The following is a 21,157-nucleotide window of genomic DNA, read 5'->3' as shown; positions in this document are numbered from 1 at the left end:
CGAACTTTTTGGCCAACCGAATATAATGGAATTCGAGGCCAGTATGTTGCCATTTCACTCCCTTGTCTCCGTTCCTAGGGCATGTATGGTTGTGTCATTGCACACTGCCTATGGGTCACATTTGGAATTAGAATCTATTTCATGCTGCTTGTGGTCAGGCACTGCCCTGTACATTTCCTATGCATATCTGTAACCCTCAGGCCTTCAAGGGAAGTATAATTATCTGCATACAGAGGGAAGCCTGAGCTCAGGGGGAGGCATCACTTGTGTGTGGCCCACACGTGGTTGATGCCAGAACGAGCGCTGAAACTTAAGCTTTGCTTTTTCCCTTTACCATGTTGCTATTTAAACAATGCAACCAATTAATTACACCTTTCTCTGTGCTCCTCTAAACAAGCAAGATAGTCTCATTCTCATTAGAAGAGGAAATAGGGCCCCTAAGGCATTGAATTCATTGGCTATAGTGAGAGTCTAGAGTCTAGAAATCGCATCTCCTGCCTCCTAAGCTAGCAGGTGTGCTTGGGGAATGAGGAATAGAATCCACTTCCTTGCCTCTCCTGCAGTGGTAGGTGGGGGTTCTTCATCAGGAGCACCACCTGGAAAGTTCCATGAGGGGCCCTGGGAAGTCCCAAAGGAATTCATTCACACACAGAGTTTCTGAAATAAATTGATGTAGTGTTAGTCTCAGTTCTTCCACCGGTCGTATCCTATCTGAACTGGCTCTACTCTGAATGGAGTAGACTGTAGGGCTCCAAACTGAGAATTACTCAGAGTGCTGTTAGTTAGTTAGTTAGGTCGCTCAGTCGTGTTCAACTCTTTGCGACCCCGTGGTCTGTAGCCCACTAGGCTCCTCCGTCCTTGGGATTGTCTAGGCAAGAATACTGGAGTGGGTTGCCATTTCCTTCTCCAGGGGATCTTCCCGACCCAGGGATTGAACCCAGGTCTCCCGCATTGCGGGCAGATGCTTTAACCTCTGAGCCACCAGGGAAGCCCTACTAAGAATGCTGGAGGGCATTAAAAATTATATATACATATTTGTTTCTTTATTTGGCTGCCCTCGGTCTTTAGCTGTGGTACTTGGGAGCTTCAACCATCGTTGTGGCATGTAGGATCTTGTTCCCTGACCAGGGATTGAACCTGGGCCCCCTGCACTGGGAGAGCAGAGTCTTAGCCACTGGACCACCAGGGAAGTCCCAGTAGTGCATTTCTTGAGGGCATCATTTAAGGGCAAGAGTCTTGCTTCGGGTCTGATGAAATAAAGTCAAGAGCCTCAAAAGGTTTCTAATTCCTATTCCAAGTGTGGCCACACTTTAAGGACTGCAGGATGCTCTTCCGGGTTTGTTCTGAAAGCATCACCAGCTCTCCCAGGCCTTCTCCTTTTCAAGGGCTCTGCAGTGTTGCTAATGGTGCCATCATCGACCATACTGAAGAACCCTGGGGCTGCATAGACCCCCACCTCCTCTCCTATCTCCTGCATTTAATGAGTCGCAAAATATCTGATTTGCATAAGATATCTCTGCATTTCTCTGGCGTCCATCTCCTTGATTCTTCTCTGGTGACCCCAGCCCTGACTGACCACTGTCCAGCTGCTTCAGTCACCCTTTCAGCCATGGGTCTGCCCTATTGTAATGTGCGAGTGTGGTTCAGACCACCACCTGTTTTTTTTTTTTTTTTTTGACAGCTCAGGAGCTAAGAATGTCTTTATTTTTAAATGGTTGGAAAATATCAAAAGAACTATCATCTTTCCCAACATGTGAAAATGATATGCAATTCAAATTTCGGTGCCCATAAATAAAGTTTGTGGGAGCAGAGCCACGCTCACTCATTACATACTGTCCGTGTCTGCTATCATGTGATGATGGCAGAGCTGAGTACTTGCAACAGAATCTGTGTGTCCTGGAAGGCCAGAAGTCTTTACTATCTGGTCTTAGAAAAAGCTTGCAGGCCCCTGCCCTACCTCTTCAGTCGTCCCCTCTCTCACATTTTTTCAAATTCATCTATCACTCAAACTCCTGAACTCCCTTCATCATTAGCCCAAGTTAATCTCCATCTGGGCTTCCCAGGTGGTGCTAGTGGTAAAGAACCCACCTACCAATGCAGGAGGTGTAAGAGGATGTGGGTTTGATCCCTGGGTCGAGAAGATTCCCTGGAGGAGGGCCTGGCAACCTACTCCAGTATTCTTGCCTGGGAAATCCCATAGACAGAGGAGCCTGGTGGGCTACAGTCCATAGGGCTGCAAAGTTGGTCACCCCTGAAGCGACTTAAGCATACACACACAGTCTCCATTTATTTCCCAGTAGGAACTCCTTGCCCTTCTCAGGTGTATCTTATACCTCCCCACTAAGACCATCACTCAACTGATTCTTTCTGCCTGGAATAACTGTTCCTTCCCATCTTCTTTGAAAACTTCTCTGTTCTTCCAGCCTCAGAGCAAATGCAATCTGCCTTGAAGTTCATCTCCCACACTAGTTAGCTCCCTAAAGCTCTTCTGGATCTGCTTTTAAGGCATGAAGTCCTTTCTGTTACTCCTGGCTACTTCAGCAAAGGTCCTAGGGACCTAACCAGGGGCAAGATCCCTGAAGGTGGAGGTGCCCCATAGCTGTTGCCTAGAGCTGCTAAGTTCAGACCAAGTGTGTCTGCCTGAGTGCGGGCTCCCTGAGCTCCTGGGGGCTGTTTCCCCAGGTGTGCAGCTCCTGTGGTTATACGACTTAGTTCTCCCAAAACCATGTGGCATTGTTTTGAAAGCGGGAAACAGAATTCACCATTTAGAAACTGATTTTGGAGACTTCCCCAGTGGTCAGTGGTTAAGACTCCACACTCCCACTGCAGGGAGCATGGGTTCAATCCCTGGTTGGGGAACTGAAGTCCTACATGCCACGTGGCAAAGAAATAAACAAACAAACAAATAAATAAGTTGATTTTTAACTTTAAGTAGAAAGGTCGTTGTCCTTCACTGATATGTCATTTAATCTAAATCTCTTACCCGTGTCGCCACCTCTGCCAGTCCTGTTGGTCCATCTACACTCTTCATTTATCTGTCTATCTTCAGCTCTCGGTCCATCAGCTGCTAAATTCTCTCCACAGTAGCCCCACTGTTGTCCCTTGATTGGCGGGTTGCATTTTTATCAGATTACCTGCAAATAGCGCCCAACACTGTTTTTTCACCCTGCTGAGCTGGGTCCCTATCTCACCCTTACTCCTGCTTTGTGCTCCAGCCAAATTATACTCTGCTTTTCTGGAAAAAAAAATCCCTCTTTTCTAGGGCTGCAGTTAACAAAGTCTGACAAATGTGGTGGCTTAGAACTGCAGGAATTTATAGTCTCACGGGTCTGGAGGCCCGAAACCGGAGATGAAGCTGTTGCCCGGGTCATGCTCCCTCTAAAGCCACTAGGGCGAGATCTGCTGTGTATGTTTCTCCTAGCTTCTGGATTTTTGCTCAGTGTCTTGGGCATTCCTTGTAGACGCATCACCTGAGTCACTGTCTTTATGTTCACATGGCATTCTGAGTGTGTGTATGTGTGCATCTGTGTGTCCAAATTTCCCCTGTTATAAGAACACAGATGTATTAGTTAGAGCCTACCCTACTTCAGTAAAAACTTTATCTTTCATTTCTACTGAAGTATAATTGATTGACGGTATGAATGATCTCATCTTGATTATCTGCAAAGATACTGTTTCCGAATAAGGTCACCTTCTACAGTGGTGGAGTTATCTTTTGTGGGAGTGCAAATCAACCCGTAACAATCCCCCATTTGCTATGCTTTGCCCAAGCTGCCCTCACCATTTGCGATGCCCTCCCCTCCACATTTTTGCCTAGAGACCAGCTTTCCCACCTCCTCTCTTCCTCTCACGTGGAATCACAGCCCCGCTAAACTCCCACAGCTCTGGGTGGGTACTGCTCTCTTGACACTTACTAGAGCGGATTCTACATTATAATCATTTAGGATCCAGTTGACTTTAAACTTCCTTCTCTTTTTTTGCTCCTGGAAGATTGGTTCTGGTGTTTGCAAAAATGATTGCTAGGTAAGCTTAGGAAGGTGTAGCCTTCACATTCTTGGCACTGGATTTTAGGCTTCTCTAGGGTACTAATTGGGTTTTACTCATAAAGATGGCTGAGTGCCCCCAAATTGATGCTTTTGAATTGTGGTACTAGAGAAACCTCTTGAGAGTCACTTGGACTGCAAGGAGATCAAATCAATCTATTCTAAAGGAAATCAACCCTGAACATTCATTGGAGGGACTGATGCTGAAGCTGAAGCTCCAATACTTTGGCCACTGATGTGAAGAACTGACTCATTGGATTAGACCCTGATGCTGGGAAAGATTGAGAGCAGGAGGAGAAGGGGGTGGCAAAGGATGAGATGGTTTGATGGCATCACCAATTCAATGGACATAAATTTGAGCAAACTCTGGAGGTCGTGAAGGATAGGGAAGCCCGGTGTGCTGCAGTCCATAGGGTCACAAAGAGTCGGATGCGACTTAGAGACTGAACAACATCTTGGTATTTCTGTTCCCAAACTAGACATAGGACCCATGAGCACAGGAGGCCCTCAACAGGTGTCAGCAATTTGGAGATTTGGGGGCAGTGAAAGCAGGGGTCTGAGTCTGCATTTGCTGGTGTCTGTCATTGCAAAGCGCTGACGCTTTGTGACCTGTACAGCATCTGTCTACTATTCTAAATATGGATCCTTGGCTAGACCATGGCACTTCCACTGTCCAAAATAAATGAGTCTTTTTCTTTGTGTGACTCTGTGTGTCTGATGATTCCCTTAAATTGAAAAGAGCAAGCACCAAGAAAGGTAAAGAACCGTTGCTCTATACAGATGCATGGTGGGACCATGCATCTTCTTTCCATCTTTCCCTTTATCATTATTTTCAATACGTTCAACATCATCACCAGTCATAGGAATTTCAAGTCAGCAAAGCAACTCACAGGCTTATATCTTTTAATTGTTAGGGCTATACATTTAGAATGTGCTAGTTACCCGATCCTATTAACCATACTCTGCTCTGAGATAATGTGCTTAAAATTGATAACACAGTCAGAGATTGGGACTTTATTGATTGTATTTCCTGCTAGACTCAGGCCTTTGCCTTTTGCTTATCGAAGCCTAAACTAAATGGCCTTGACCCTGAGGAAAGTCAGGCACCTGGGGGTGGCAGGCAGACCTGAGGACTTGGGTTCTAAAAGAGGCACATGAGCAAGTCAGAGGAAGGAGGTGTTGATGTTAAGATAATTCTTTTTCTTTCCTTACCTCACAGAGTTATTTTAAGGTTAACATAATCATTTAAAGTTTGGGGAAAAGAAACGCCTGGTAAATGCCAAGATACTATAGTAGAACTGCAAAATAATGTGGCATATTGTTATACAGAGTCACACAGACACACATGAGTTATATCACACAGTTCTGAAAAGCAAGTGTTATATTATCTGACATGCGAGTCTATCAGGTAAGAGACAGGGATAGTTGCTGTAAATGCTTCCTTCCTTGGTTTCAGTATAGCAGAGGGGTTAATATAGCGCAATTCAATATAGCGCAAGAGCTGGAATGAGAAAGCCTAGATTCAAGATGGTGCCCCATCTTATTCACAGGACTGCTTGGCATCAGTTACTGAGAATCCTCATTCTTCCTCATCCACAGACTAGGGATCACAGCAGCTCTCCCCTCATAGGGATACTGTATAGGTTAGATGGGGAAGCCCATGCGCAGTACTTTGCTCGTTGCCTTGGCATGCATAAATGCTTATAAATATTAATTGTTAAGTTTTAAAAAATGATCTTACTGAGAAGCGAAAAAATATATCCATGAATAGTTCCACTGTCGTGTATGCATTTAAAATAGTTCCAGGAAACAGAAGAAGAAATAGCACACAGAAACTCACAATTAGGAATTCCCTGGTGATCCAGTGGTTAGCGCCCCATGTGTCCACTGCTAGAAGCAAGGGTTTGATCCCTTGGGCCAGGGACTTAAGATGCTGCATACTGTGGGGCATGAGCAAAAGAGCAGAAAGTTATCACTAACTGCCAAATGACTTACACAGACACTGAGATCTGAGCTGGTTATTGAAGAATTAATTGGAATTAGATGGGGAAATAAGTTAGAAGATAAACATTCAGGATATCACAGTACCATGGAAGTAAGGACCGAAGCAAGATCTGTAAGATATGGTCAACTTAGAGTTTATCTAACCCAGAGACAGTGAATAGGGGAAGAGTGGGTGACAAGACCAGAATATTTGGCTGGAAATAGGGTGTGGCAAGACCAGTAAGGCAGCCTAAGCCATTTGGGATTCACGCAAAGGCACGTTCAATCATTGTTAGCTGCTGAACACAGTGGTAGATTGGTGAATATGAGGTTTTAGCCACATAATTTGACAATGACATGTTAGATAGATTAATCTGTATTATGAAGCTCCAAAACAGTGGCCTTGAAATGGAAACTGGGATTGAGGAAGCCTAAACTAATGCTTGTTAATCATCTAATGCATTTCACGTGCCAGACTCTGACCCGATCCTTTTTGTTTTTTTTTTTAATCACAACAGTGCCTGCAAAATAGATAATGATATTTACAGTTTACAGAAAGGGAAATCGAGGCTCTGAGAATTTAGGTAATTTACTTAAGGTTTTAAGGTCACACACAGCTAATAGGTAGTAGAACAGGAATTTGATAGCCTGTTCAGCCTGTCTCCAGGTCTTTCTGCCATGCTTTGCTGAAGTGGGGAATCTAGTAAAAGGGTGTGTAAATGAGATCCTGCAAAATAAATATTGAAACTTGATGTCTAATGAGATACAGGGATAAGATGATCTAGGCAATAAATGAGGATAACTCCAGCAGTTTGTGCCTAGGTAATTGTAAGCATGGTAGCAATTTTAAAGAATTAGCCTATTAGGAAGGGAGATTGTTTGGAATGCGTGTGTGTGGGCTAATTCACTTCACTCATGCCCAGCTCTTTGCAACCCCATGGACTATAGCCCACCAGGCTCCTCTGTCCATGGGATTCTCTAGGCAAGGATACAGGAGTGGGTTGCCATGCCCTTCTCCAGGGGATCTTCCAGATGCAGGGATCAAACCCAAGTCTCTTATGCTCCTGCATTGGCAGGCAGGTTCTTTACCACTAGCCCATCTAGGAAGCCCTGTTTGGGATAGAAATTATAGAAAAGTTGGGTTTGTGGTTATGATGCACAGTAACAGAAATGCCAAGTGGCCAACTGGCATTATGAGAATGAAATTTACATGGAAGTTTGTGGCTAAAGTGTTAGAATTCACACCCCTGGGTTGGTACATTAATAATGGATTTTATAAGGACATGGAGAGCGAAAGAGAGAGAGAGAGAAGACGGTTAGAGCAATATTCCTACACTTTAACTGCCTGAGGATTTTGTTAAAATACTGGGGAGGCGGGTGGGATGAATTGGGAGATTGAGATTGACATATATACACTGCTATGTATAAAATGGGTAACTAATGAAAACCTACTCTATAGCACAGGGAACTCTACTCAATGGTCTGCAGTGAACTTAAATGGGAAGGAAATCTGAAAAAGAGAAGATGCGTGTATCGCTGATCCATTTTGCTGTGTAGCAGAAGCTAACACAACATTGTAGACCATACTCCACAACTATGCTCCAATGAAAATTAACGTAAGGAATACAGATTTTGATTTACTAAGTTTGGAGTCAGAGCTTGAAAGTCCTCATTTCTAGCATGCTCTTGGGTGAAGCTGCCACCGCCGGTCGGAAAACCACACTTTGAGTAGTCAGGGGTGAGAGGACTGATCCTTGAGAAGCGACCACAGGTACAGGTGAAGGAAAAGAATCCAACTGAAAGAAGAGGGACAGAAAGGGAGAAAGATGACATAGTATCCTAAGTGTCATGGGGGATGTGGGATGGTCCAGGTGAAGAGTAATGGAGAAAATCTAGCTAAGGAGTAACCACTGGTGAACTTCAAGATGTCTGTTTCTGTGAACGGAGTAGAACTTGGATAACAGGAATTTAATCATTAATGATCTGTGAGATTGTGGAATTGCAGTTGGAATTGAATCATGAAAATGTTGATACCCAAGGGCTTCCCTAGTGAGTTTGATCCCTGGATTTGGAAGATTCCCTGTAGGAGAGTATGGCAACCCACTTTAGCATTCTTGCCTGGAGAATCCCATGGACAGAGGAGCCTGGCAGGCTACAGCCCATAGGGTCTCAAAGAGTTGGACACGACTGAAGTGACTTAGCAAGCATGCAGGAATGAACCAAGGAAACGGGATGGTAGCCAATGGTATGTAAAGTGAAGGACATTGACCCGTCATTTACTAGATGAGAGTCTGGGAATATGGGCATGCTTGGATTTGGTACATAAGCATATACCAAAAGATAGAGATGATCATAGGTAGATTTCTGCAGAAAGTAGAATAGAACAGGATTTATGGAAGATGCTGAAGAGACAGGAAATAATTGAAGAAGGAAGCTGGAGATAGGATTGAAGACACCAATTTGAAAAAAAAAAAAAGAAAGAAATAAAATACATTTTCCTCTAATATAGAAAGAAAGAAATCAGGCTCTGGTCAGGGTGGTGCAGTGAGCTTTTTAGGGCACCTCCTCTGCTCCAGAAACAGAAAAATATGAGAACGCATAACTGGGCCTGAAAGCAAGATAAATAACCTGATGGATCATAAATAGTACAGAAATAAAAGGCTGATGAGCAGGGCTACCTTCATTCTCAGGCTGGGCTCCAAAAAGGAGGCAACAAGTACTTTTACTTTTGTTGGAGGCAGAAAGTAAAGACAGGAATTTAGCTCTTGAAGGTTCTGCACGGCCATATGTACTGCAGATTGTTGGGGAATCATGAGCTGGGGACAAGCTTCCACGCTGATGAAAAGAGTCTGAAAAAACAGTGTTGTCAATCCCTATATGCGAGTACAGCTAGGAAGAATCTCTGAGCCTATGGAAGGAGGGGAGAGGGATTAAGATGCCGCTGTGAGATGATGAACTGACTTAAGCCACTCAGCTAGCAAAGACTGTTCTGCTACATCCCATTGCAAAATCAGTATGGAAGGGAGCAACTACTCAACATGAGGAAAAATAAAGTTATATCATTACTTCATACCAGTCACACAAGGAGTTACACATTCAGGTTGAAAATTTGAAGTAGAATTTTTTGTTTTCAGCAAATTTTTATTTTAAAATGGTATTACCCTTTAGGGGCCCCAGGCCATCATTATAGGATGGGTTTGGAACTGAAGATCTAAGAGCCTTGGTGGAGGCAAAAATAGCAACAATAAAAGCATTAGACAGTGGTGAAGGAGCACAAAAGAGAAAGAGATTTAAAAAAACACCCCTCCTACGCAAAATCAACTACAATCCAAAATTATGAACTTTGTAAGAAGAATAACAAATAACAATAGGATATATGTTATCCTGATTCTACTCAACAATGTTCTGGAGATTCTACCCAATTCAATAAGACAACAAAAGAAATGTAAGAAGAGTGGAAAGATACATGACCTCCCTTTTGTGAATGATATGATCATCCTACGTAGAGTATCGAAATGTATTCATACAGCTAGAATGAATTAGAGAGTTCAGCAATGTTACTAATAAAAGATCAATAAATGCAAATTAATATATTCCCTAAACACCATTAGAAACTTTAATTGAAAACAAATCACATTTACAATAGCAACAATAAAATGAAACAAAATAAAAGGCAAAAGATAAGCAATTCTTCTGGAAAATACAAGACAGTATTAATAAAATAGAATGAGTAAATGGAGCATGTGTCTTGTTCATAAATAGGAAGAACCAATTAATGGAGACGTTGAAGATTCCCCCCAAGTTTATAAAATAAATACACTCCCAATAAAAATCCCAGCAGGATTTTTGATAGTGCTTACTTGATAAGCTTAATCTATAATTTATATGAGAGAATGAAAAAGAATCACCGAGGTATTTTTTTTTTTAAAGACGGTAAAGATTGAGGAGACTTGCTCTCATATACACTATGAGTTGGACACAACTAGGCAACTTCCCTTTCACTTTTCACTTTCATGCATTGGAGAAGGAAATGGCAACCCACTCCAGTATTCTTGCCTGGAGAATCCCAGGGAGTGGGGAGCCTGGTGGGCTGCTGTCTATGGAGCTGCACAGAGTTGGACATGACTAAAGCGACTTAGCAGCAGCAGCAGCTCTCATATACAAAAAGGCTTATTATAAAGTTAAACTAATTAAGATGGGGAAACAAATAGGCCAAAAATATAATAGTGTTTTTTTTAGCACTCAGAAAACATATATGTATATGTATGCAGGAGTCGGACAGGACTGAGCGACTTCACTTTCACTGTTCACTTTCATTCATTGGAGAAGGAAATGGCAATCCACTCCAGTGTTCTTGCCTGGAGAATTCCAGGGACAGGGGAGCCTGGTGGACTGCCATCTCTGGGGTCGCGCAGAGTCGGACATGACTGAAGCAACTTAGCAGCAGCAGCAGCATGCAGATATACAGATAGACAGACAGAGATATGTGACTATATGTATATTTTTGATATGTCATTGCAAATCAACATGAAAGGGAGAATTTATTTAATAAAATCACTTGAGGAAAAATATTGTTATCTCATACCAGGCACACAATAAATTATGAATTCTGGCTGAAATTTAAATGTAGAAGTTTTTTTTTTAGGTTAGGTTTTATCTTGAAATACTTTTAGATATACAGAAATGTTGCAAAAAGAATGCAGGGAATTCTCTTATACAGTTCACTCAGTTTTCTTAATTGTAATCATCCACTTCAAATCACCATGATACATCTGTTACAACTAAGAAGCCAACTTCAGCGTATTACTATTAACTAAACTCAATACTTCATTCTGATTTCACCAGTTTTTCCTCAAATGTCTGTTTTCTGTTTCAGAACCGCATCCAGAATACTGTATTGCATTTAGTTATCAGCCTTGTTATCCCTCATGGCTCAGTAGGTAAAGAGTCTGTCTGCAATACAGAAGCCCTGAGTTCAGTCCTTGGGTTGGGAAGATCCCCTGGAGAAGGGAATGGCAACCCACTCCAATATTCTTGCCTGGAATCTCATGGATGGAGGAGTCTGCGGGGCTACGATCCACGGGGTCACAGAGAGTCAAGCACGACTGAGTGACTAACGCTGTCACTTTATCATGTTTCTTTAACTTCATCTGATCTATGAGTTTCTCAGACTTTCTTTGTCCCCGATTACCTTGACAGTTTTGAGGAACACTGGCCAGCCTTTATTCAGAGCGTCTCTCAATTTAGGTTCGTTGGTTGGAGTCATGAGTTTTGGGGAGCAAGACCGCAGAGATGAGCGTCATTCTCGTCACATCATTTCAAGAGCATGTACTTATCACCTGGCATCACTGAACTTGCTAGCCCTGGTCACCTGGCTGAGACCATGTTTGCCAGGATTCTCCACTAAAAAGGTGCATTTTCCCCTTGCCATAGTCTTTGGAAGTAAGCTGATAAACACAGCACACAAGCTGGGGAATTAAGCCCCATTTCTTTGAGTGAGGAGTGTCTGCATAAATTATTTGGAGTTCTTCTCTAAGAGAAACTGCTGCTGCTGCTGCTGCTAAGTCGCTTCAGTCATGTCCAACTCTTAGCAACCCCATGGACTGCAGCCCACCAGGCTCCTCCATCCATGGGATTTTCCAGGCAAGAGTACTGGAGTGGGGTGCCATTGCCTTCTCCAAGAGAAATTGCTAAATGTAGTATTTTTAGAGGAAAGGAGTACATCCTTTTGATGAGGGGAAAAAAATCTTAAGGTATAGATTCTAAATAACATAAATGGAAAGATTAATACATTTGATGACCTTAATTTTTTTAATGGATATAAGATAGCATATACAAAATTAAAAGATCAACCATAGACGGAGAGAACATAATTCCAAAGCATGTAGTCAACAAAGAATTTGCATGCAGAATAAATAACAGGCTCCCACAAATAAAAAGGGTAAGACAGACTCACATATAATGTATATGTGTGTGTAGATGTATAGTATGTGTGTATATATTATGTATTATTCTATAATATTATTGGACTTCCAAGGTGGCTCAGTGTTGAAGAATCCACTTGCCATTACAGGAGCTGTAGGAGACTCAGGTTCAGTCCCTGGGTCGGGAAGATCCCCTGGTGAAGACAATGGTAACCCACTCCAGTATTCTTGCCTGGGAAATCCCATGGACAGGGGAGCCTGGTGGGCTACAGTCCACAGGGTCGCAAAGAGTCGGACAAGAGAGTGATCACACACATACTATTATTATATAGGTAATATATATCCACACATACACACACAAGGTATATAATACACACACACAACACAATGAAGGAAGCATAGGAAGAGACAGTTCATAAAACAGGAAACTCCAGTTGAGATGATGGAAACCTCAGCAGTAATTAGGAAACGCACCTTAAAGCTATAGGAAGGTAAGACCTACCACGCATCAGTGAATATCAGATATGGAGATATGAGATAAGAAGTTCATTCATTTAGTGATCACAGAAATGAGTTGGTACCATCCCTTTGGGGAGACATTTAGCAATACAGTGAAGGATTCCTATACATGATAGAGATAGCCTCTAAAGCCCTTCTTCTCAAACATTTTTTTTTTGTGCATAGAAGTCACCTGAAGAGCTTGCTAACATGAAGATGTTGATGCACTGGAGTCTGAAAGCCTCCATTTCTACTAAACTCCCAGCTGATGCTGAAAATGGTTCACATGCCCAGCCCTTGAGTAAAAGCCTCTAGAGCAGAGGTCAGCAAACCTGGCCCCTATCTGTTTTTGCCAGTGACGTTTTAGTTGGAACATGTTTGTTTGTTTCTCTGTTGTCTATGGCGGCTTTTGGACTGCAATGGCAGAATTTAGTAGCAGTGAAAGATAACTGTATGAAGTGTAGAAATCCTAAAAGAGTATTCATTATCTGGCCCTTCGCAGGGAAAGTTTGCCAACTACTGCTCTAGAGAAACTCTCCCATGTGCATGGAAAGAGACTCATCTAATAATATTTATTGCACCTTTTTTTTTGAATTATGACAGAATGGAAATAAATGTCAGTTGGTAGAACCGGCAAAAAATTTGTAGCATGTTCACATGCTGAACTCCATGAGTTATAATTAATGAATAAGAATTACATGTTTAAACATGGATAAATCTAGAAGACATCCCTTGTTTTAAGATGTAAACTTGGGCAGTTTTCTTAACAGATATATACCTCTGCAGCCAGATTATTAAAAGATGCTGGAAATGAGCCTCATCTATCTCAGGGCAGTGGTTACCTCTGGTTGAGGGAGTAGATGGGAACAGGATGATGGATGGATTCATATGGGCTGATAGCAATAGGGGTAATGTGATCTATCTCTCTCAAAAATTTGAAAAGAATATATCAAAGTATAATAAATTGTTAATATTCGGTGGTGGGTATCCAGTTTTGATCATCTCTATACTTTCTTATTTCAGATATTCCAAACATTTGAAAAGAATGAAAAGAATCAAAAAGGGGGAAATGTGCTGAATATAAAGTATTTGGGGACTTCCCTGGTGGTCCAGTGGTTAAGAATTCAACTGCCAAAAGAGGGGATGTGGGTTGGATCCCTGATGTGGGAACTAAGATCCCACATGCCTTGGGGCAACTAAGCCTGCAGGCCAAAGCTAGAGAGAAGCCCCTCCCCTCTAACCCCACTCCCACCCCACATGCCAAAAGAAAAAGAAAAAAATAAAGGCAAGTATTTTGAAATGCAGGGAGGGAGATGAAAATAAAGAAACGCTATTCATACCTGAGGTTCTCGCTCCTCTCAGTTAAGCAAGAGATGTTCCCGTATGATAAATTGTCCCTTATATGGTTAATTTTGAGAATGGAAAACAGGTTTTGCCAGGTGACTAATTTTACTCCATGGCTTATAAAGTATTTTGATTCTAAAAGGTCACTTCACCAGCGTCCTGGAGTGGAAGAAACTTTGCTTTCTCTGGGACTCACATTTCACTTCTTTGAGCCAAGCTCAGCTTATTGTTGCGACAATAGTAATGCCAAGGGCGAAGCCCCCAGGCATGTCCTCCTCCTTTTGAGTTTGCGCTTTGCAGTGTTCCTCCAGGGAGAGTCAGGAGACCCTTCAAGATTCCTTCAGGGAAGTGCCTTTTGCTTTTGTCTGAGAATCTCAGTGTTCCTCACCCTTTTATCTCACCCAGGCATGGATGCCCTCCCACTGTGACTTCCCCTGGCACGGTTCCCTGAGCTAATTCACATTTCGGTTACATTCAGCCGCAACCCCCTCGCTTAGAGCATCTGCACACAGCTGGAACCAGACTTTGCACGTGGGCCAGGGCGGTCTCATCATTGATTTTCCCAGCAGTATTGAGGCAGCTTTACAGGAAGAGGTGCTGTGTGCTGAAGTTGGGGATCTCAGTTCAATACTCATAGCCATGAAATATACAAGAGGGACATTTCAGTTCCAAGTACATTTCAGTATGCTAAAGAAACCTTTGTAGCTTGTTTGTTGCTGCAGGGATGTGGGAATACTTTGGGTCAAATCATACCCCATGAAATTTAACAGCTGCATTAAAAAGTCTTGCTAGCTGGCCCTTGACAACCTTTGGTCAAGTGTCTTTTATATGCCAAGCAAAGTGGAAGCATTGCCAGCTGATAATGCAAATACTCCAATACCCTCTTCTTCCCTAAAAGCAGCATTGTATGTAGTCTGTAGAGTATTTTCTTCCTGGGAGCGCAATTTCTGAACCCAGTGTCCTCTTACCTGTAGAGTTCAACTCCTGAACTAGCTCCTCTTTCTGAGATAAGTTTGTCCTTCTGATTTCCAGCCACTTCTTTATCATTTTTAACCATAACCAGTGAAAAGTGCAAGTGTTGGTTGCTCAGTTGTGTCCGACTCTTTGGGACATCATGGACTGTAGCCCTCCAGGCTCCTCTGTCCATGGAATGCTACAAGCAGGAATACTGGAGTGGGTAGCCATTCCCTTCTCCAGGGGATCTTCCTGACCCAGGGCTTGAATCCAGGTGTCCTGCATCGCAGGCAGATTCTTTACCATCTAAACCACCGGGGAAGCCCAACTATACCAAGAGGGAGCATCCACTTGGTTATCATAGGGACAGTCAGTGAGGCTCCCTGACAAGGCATTTCCTGGTCCTTAACGCACAGCCTGTTACCTAGTGCTGGCTTTACGTTTATTATAAAGTTCTAAACTCAAATGCTAAGACAAAGCATTCAGGGATTATAAATAAATGATGGGACCAGGTGGAGGTAACAGGGAGTGGAGGGATATATGGCAAATTAGAGAACACACACCCTGTGTAAACAAAGCAGCCGCTGCTTTACACTAGCTGATGACCATTTTGCCGAAAGGCTGGACCGGCACTGACAGAACTGGATGTTCAAGGGAATCTAGAAATAGGGACATTTTAAATGTGAAATCCCCCAGCTTTTAGATGTTGCAAGCTGATTCAAAAAATTGTTTAAACTATGCTAAAAAAAGATGCAACGTAAAGCCACAGATGGCCCATAGGTTGGGTTTGCAACCTCAGAATAACAGAGGAAATGATCTGAGCGATTTAAGCAAGTTAGTTTGCGGCCAGCAAGTCTAGGCCTTTGGGTCTCACCTCCCTGGCTCAGTGCCACCAGCCTTTTGTTGAATCTGATGGGAGGAGAGGAAGGACCTTAGACTGAGAAAAGCAACAGTCGCACCAAGAGGCAAAGATGAAGAACCACGTAACCAGAGTCACATCCTGGGGCCATTAGGACCCTTTGATGACCTTCTTCCCATGACCTTCCAGAGTCCACCGCAAAGACAGCAAATGAAGCAGGCGGCATTATGAGGGACATTTTCTTTACCATAATGTGCCCTTTCCTGTCACTTTTTGTTCACATAGTGACCCAAGGAGAGGGTGCCAGGGAGAGAGTTCTTCTGGGCTCCATACCTCCCAGGAGGGTTCTGACTGTACACGCTTTCTCTAGGTGTGACTGTGTTCTGAATAATTGCTCTTCTCTCCAAATTCATGATTCTCTCTCATCAGGTTAACTTTGCATCCTTCTTAAGCAGAACTCCCAGAAATAACACAGAATGAAGGGGTCAGTGTCTGGATAGGGCTTGGGATTCTTTACTTGGAAGGTCCCAGGACAAACAAAGTGGTAGGTGTGGCTGGCTACAGAAGTTCAGAAGATGGTACAGAAGATGAGGCGGCCTGGGCATCAGCTGGCACAGGGATGTTCAGTTCTCTGGCTAGGGAAGCCATTAGTGAGGAGAGAACACTCCAGCCCTCCAGACAGGCCTTGCAGAAGGAGCCAGAGGCAAAGCCCTGCTTTCCCTGGAGAATGTCCCCATCACTGCGGCCTTGACCTCCATTTCTGCCTCCATTTCCTAAATATCGATTTGCAACAAATAGAATCCATATTGCAAACTAGTTAATGACAAGGAGTTTAAGGTTATAAAGAACATAGAATATTGAGTATTAGGCTCTGCCACAAAGTGAACTTGGGTTGTTTTTTTCTTTTTAATGTATATTACTGAGCCTCAGTTTTCCCACATGTAACCCTGGGATTCTCCAGGCAAGAACACTGGAGTGGGATGCCATTTCCTTCTCCAATGCATGAAAGTAAAAAGTGAAAGTGAAGTTGCTCAGTCGTGTCTGACTCTTAGTGACCCCATGGACTGCAGCCTACCAGGCTCCTCCATCCATGGATTTTTCAGGCAAGAGTACTGGAGTGGGGTACCATTGCTTTCCCAAGATTTAATAATATTAACTTTTAAAAGGTATTGGAGGGACTTCCCTGGTGATCTAGTGGTTAGGACTCTGAGCTTTCACTGCCAGGGCCTGGGTCTAAGCTGTGGTTGGGGAACTAAGATCCTGCAAGCCACATGGTGTGGTCAAAAAAAAAATTTAAAAATAAAATAAAAGATAGTGTTGTTGCTGTTGTCGTTCAGTCGCTGAGTCGTGTCTGACTCAGCACACCAGGCTTCCCTGTCCTTCACTGTCTCCTGGAGTTCGCTCAAACTTATGTCCATTGAGTCGATGATGCTGTCCAACCATCTCATCCTCTGTCGCCCCCTTCTCCTGCCCTCAATCTTTCCCAGCATCAGGGTCTTTTCCAGTGAGTTGGCTCTCCTGCATTGTAGGCAGATTCTTTACTGTCTGAGCCACTAAGATACTGGAGATGCTGAATCACCTGTAAGCAGTGCCTGACGCTGTCACTAAGTTATATAGATCTTTGGATTCCAGGGTGATCAGTGATATATTGAATGGTAGGATTGTTACAGACAGGTATGACCTGAGGCTCCCTTCATGTCTTCCCACCCCTTGAGGAACCATGCGGAGGCTGTGACTAGAATGCCCCATGCCTGGGGTGAGGCACCCATCTGGCTCCCCACCCTGACATCTATCCTGGGACCCTGCTGCTCTCGCTGTCTCTCTGGACAAGCGTCTGCATTGCTCTGTGCGTCTGATTCCCTGTAGTTAAGCCATCCATGACCTCAGTGCCAGAACGCCTGTGTATTTCAACCTCCTCCATCTCACAGCCAAGGATGTGTAAGTTCTAAGCATTCCTGTGACATAGCAACATGAAGATGAGGAATGAATATATTTCAAGAGGAAATGTTGGGGAATAATCCAGCAGAGCTCCGCTTGATATTGGGCCTTTCATCAAGGCCATAACCCAAACCCACCTTATGGTGTTTGGGAATAAAATGACCATGTCAGATGGCAAAAGGAAGAAGCAGGGACACAAGGCGAAGCCTTGAGAATCCAACTGGATGAAGAGTGTGTAGGCAGAAGATGCGAGGCGGTTCTCACGGGCAGGTGTTCGGAAGGCTGCTAGCACTAGACTCCCCAGGCCAGAGCATAAGAATGGGGCTGGGGTGAACCAGAGAGCGTGAGATGAATGGGATCTTCAAGACTGTCAGGAAAACAGAGAGGTGAGAAGGTCTAGGTGTAGGCCAGCTTTTGTGTTGCGCAACCATAGCAGCCAGCCCTTGTCTTGCTGCAGCGAATAGTAAAGAGCTTGCCCCTGAGGATGCAACCTGCTTTCAGCCCCAGGGGATTGGCTCAGGAAGCTTTCATCCCATTGTCTGGGTGCTCGGTTTCCCTCCCTTCCCCAAAACAACCCCAGAGTCTCTGGTTCACGTCTCAGGAAAACACACACCTAGGCAGTCCCCGAAGACCAGTCTCTGTTCTGAACTACAGAGGGCCTACGAGAAACTTTGTGCTGGATGACTCTGGGGAGCGCTGTCTACAGATGGAGGATGAGGTTAGACATGGGGGTCCGTGGGCCATGGGTGCGTGAGGCTTTCTTCAGAGGTGTGTCTGCCCACTGTGGCCTTCCCTCCACCCGCCTGTCTCTTTCCGTCTGTGTCCATGGTGGTCCTGGCCTCCCTGCCTCACCCCCGCCTCCCACAGCATATGCCTTTTCCTTCCGGCTCCGGGGTTGTTCTGAGTGAAAGAGGGAACAACGGGAGACTTTGGATCGGTGCCTCTTATGCTATCAGGCTTCAGCATTTAGAATCTTGGAAAGGCTCCACCTGGGAGAGAGTTCCAGAGAAAACAAACTTCAGATCCTGGCTCATATGGGAAAAGGCTCATGTTCACGGAGGCAGCTTCAGGGACCTTGGCAAAGGCTTAGGCAGGCTTGGCCCCTGCCTTTAACGGATCTGACATGGAGTCTTCCAGGGCCTGCGTTGCTGCGTGGCTTCTAAGGGAGATTTCACTCTCAAGCTATAATGACACCTCTTTCATAGAAGAGTTTTCAGGTCTCTAAGGAGACCAGCAATTTTTGTTGTTCTGATCGTTGTACCCTGAGACGGCCAAACTCCCCCTCTCTTCTGCTCTTCATTCCCCTTTGCCAAGTTGTTTCCCTCTTGGAGAGCAGCTGAACTTCTTTTATAGGGGGGATAGGCCCAAAAGGGGTTCTCAAGACCAGTAGGATCATCCCTCAAGTCATAGGAGTCATCCTTCCACCCCCAGAAATGACATCCAGAAAAGCGGTGGTGGGCACAAGTTCAGGGTTCCCTGGCCCAAGAAGAGGGATGGGAGTAAGCATGGTAGGGAAAGGTTGGACAGAGTTTATGGTGATTCCCTCGAGCAGTTCCTTCATGCCACCGCGTGATACTCAGAAGACCATGTATCTAGATTTTATAGCTAAAATAAGGCAGGTGCCCCTTCAGTTAAAGCAGCGTGAGCACAGGAGCTGGGAACACTTGGATTTCTATTTCTGGCCCTGTGCACTGAAGAAAACCACTTCCCCTTGTCTTTGCACTTGGGGCTCAATACTGACCACTAATTTCCCCGTGTCTGCCTCTTCTGCCAGGGGTCTTTTCAAACATAGACAATCATGGGATATTAAACTTGAAGGACAATAGAGACCATCTAGTCCCATCAACTCACTATATATATGAGGAACCCGAGGTCCAGAGTGGGGAAGTGTCTTACCCAAGGTCACATGGTGAGTTACCTCCTTTGACATGCTTGTATGCAGTACAGACTCCCCTCCACCCCTCACCAATTTTGATTCTTAAGATCTTAAGACCTGATGATGTCTTCATAGGTCCCTGAGGACTGGGGGATGACTAGGTGCCTGATGTGGGTTGGTAAAAATCCCTTAGGTGAGGGGGATTTTCCAGGCCAGGATACTTCACATACTTCCTCCATGAGGAATCTTGGAGAAAGGAGAGAGGGACTATGGCTTGGAGAGAAGCAAGGGTGTCAGAGACCCTCTAGGCAGACTGCCCAGACCCATGGCCTCTGCCACAGCCCCATGAGAGCCCTTGTCCTGGGATAGCACAGTGATGTTATCACACAAACATCTCACGTGGAGACTGAGTCTCCCTCTAAACACGGCATTATCAGTGAGGAACTTCTCCTCTGTCTCCACAATCGGACCCCAATGCCTGCAGTAGGAGGGCACCCGGCATCCAGGATGACTCAACTCTGTTTTCATTGCAATATGTCCTGAGAATGAGGAGGGGAAAGTCTCAGTGCAACCAACCCAATCTCTCCCCATCACCTCCAACTGCCCATCACACCCTCCGCATGGCTGCACACAGCTTTCCTAAAAAGATAGGCTTACTCCTGTCTTGTCTGCATGTGCAGCTAAACAAACACACGCCCATTACAGACATGATTTTAATGTGAGATTGGTTGAAAAACCTCCTTCTGGACATTTGATCAGTATTACCCACACCTCTGGATATCCAAATTCCGTCCATGGCAGTGTGGGCCAGAGACGAGCTGAGCCAGTGTGGAAGTCCTCCTTGCCTGAGGCTGCTCATGGCTTGGTGATCACCAGTGCCACCCCTCCAAGGTTTTTCCACCCCCTGTAAGATTTGGAGGGCTTCCCAGGTGGCGCTAGGGGTAAGGAACCCGCCTGCCAATGCAGGAGACATAAGAGACATGGGTTCGATCCCGGGGTCAGGAAGATCCCCTGGAGGAGGGCATGGCAACCCACTCCAGTACTCTTGCCTGGAGAATCTCATGGACAGGGGAGCCTAGTGAGCTATAGTCCATGGGATCGTAAAGAGTCAGACACGACTGAAGCGACTGAGCACATCACACGGAATTATGGGGAGGCGGAGTGATCAGCCATCATTTCACTGAATGGGTGAAATGGGAGGACAAAATGAACAAGAAGGTGTTTCTAGTCTTGGAAGTACAGCAGCCCCCAGCCTGGTGCAGTCAAAGGTGGTCCATATCGTGCCTACTAGGATTAGAAATAGCTCACTAGAATCCCTGAAGAATGTCTGGAGAGCATTCTCCTCTGACCCTTTCGCTCCCCAGGGACCCTGGCGATTATGGCCCCTCCCCACTTCCCTCCCAGGCCCATCATCAGGGCCTCCTCCTACTTGGATGAGGTTGCTCCTCCTCTTCCAGGACAATCCAAGGCCATGCCCCCGAATGTTTTGCTCCCATCCCTTCCTCAGTTCAGTGGAGGCCGCAGCAAAAGTGGAGTGTTTCCAGTTTCTCTGGCCATGCTTGGTTTTAAGTTAATCCCCTCCTCCTATCCTTCCCTTTTGCTGAGAATTCATTTGGCTGTTCCCAGTATATCTGTATCCGTATCTCCAGTTGTCCCCTGTCCTCCTCCCACACGCCCCCACCCCGCCCCCACCTTTCGAGCTCCCACTCTGTTTCCCCTTCTAGTTTTGATCTTCTTT

At 44.7% G+C, this 21,157-nt stretch overlaps 1 protein-coding gene and 1 non-coding gene across 8 annotated transcripts in view; one reads left to right on the top strand and one right to left on the bottom strand.

Annotated features, from left to right (window-relative positions):
• NTRK3 (neurotrophic receptor tyrosine kinase 3) overlaps positions 1 to 21,157 on the top strand; it is a 414,880-nt gene that overhangs the window by 289,392 nt on the left and 104,331 nt on the right. For 2 of the 7 annotated variants that reach the window (XM_068990815.1, XM_068990814.1), the window contains one exon: positions 19,318 to 19,452. The exons of the other annotated variants lie outside the window; for them this stretch is intronic. In XM_068990815.1, the coding sequence (XP_068846916.1) occupies positions 19,318 to 19,452 (135 nt within the window). The remainder of the gene's footprint in view (positions 1 to 19,317; positions 19,453 to 21,157) is intronic. 7 annotated transcript variants of the gene reach the window in all.
• Positions 1,117 to 1,189, bottom strand: TRNAG-CCC (transfer RNA glycine (anticodon CCC)). Its single transcript has one exon. It is a non-coding gene; the product is annotated as a tRNA-Gly (tRNA).

This window comes from Capricornis sumatraensis, chromosome 19 (assembly GCF_032405125.1).
Source record: "Capricornis sumatraensis isolate serow.1 chromosome 19, serow.2, whole genome shotgun sequence".
NCBI classification, from domain to species: Eukaryota; Metazoa; Chordata; class Mammalia; order Artiodactyla; family Bovidae; genus Capricornis; species Capricornis sumatraensis.
The sequence above is the reverse complement of the archived record's forward strand: the minus strand, read 5'-3'. Positions and strand labels throughout refer to the sequence as shown.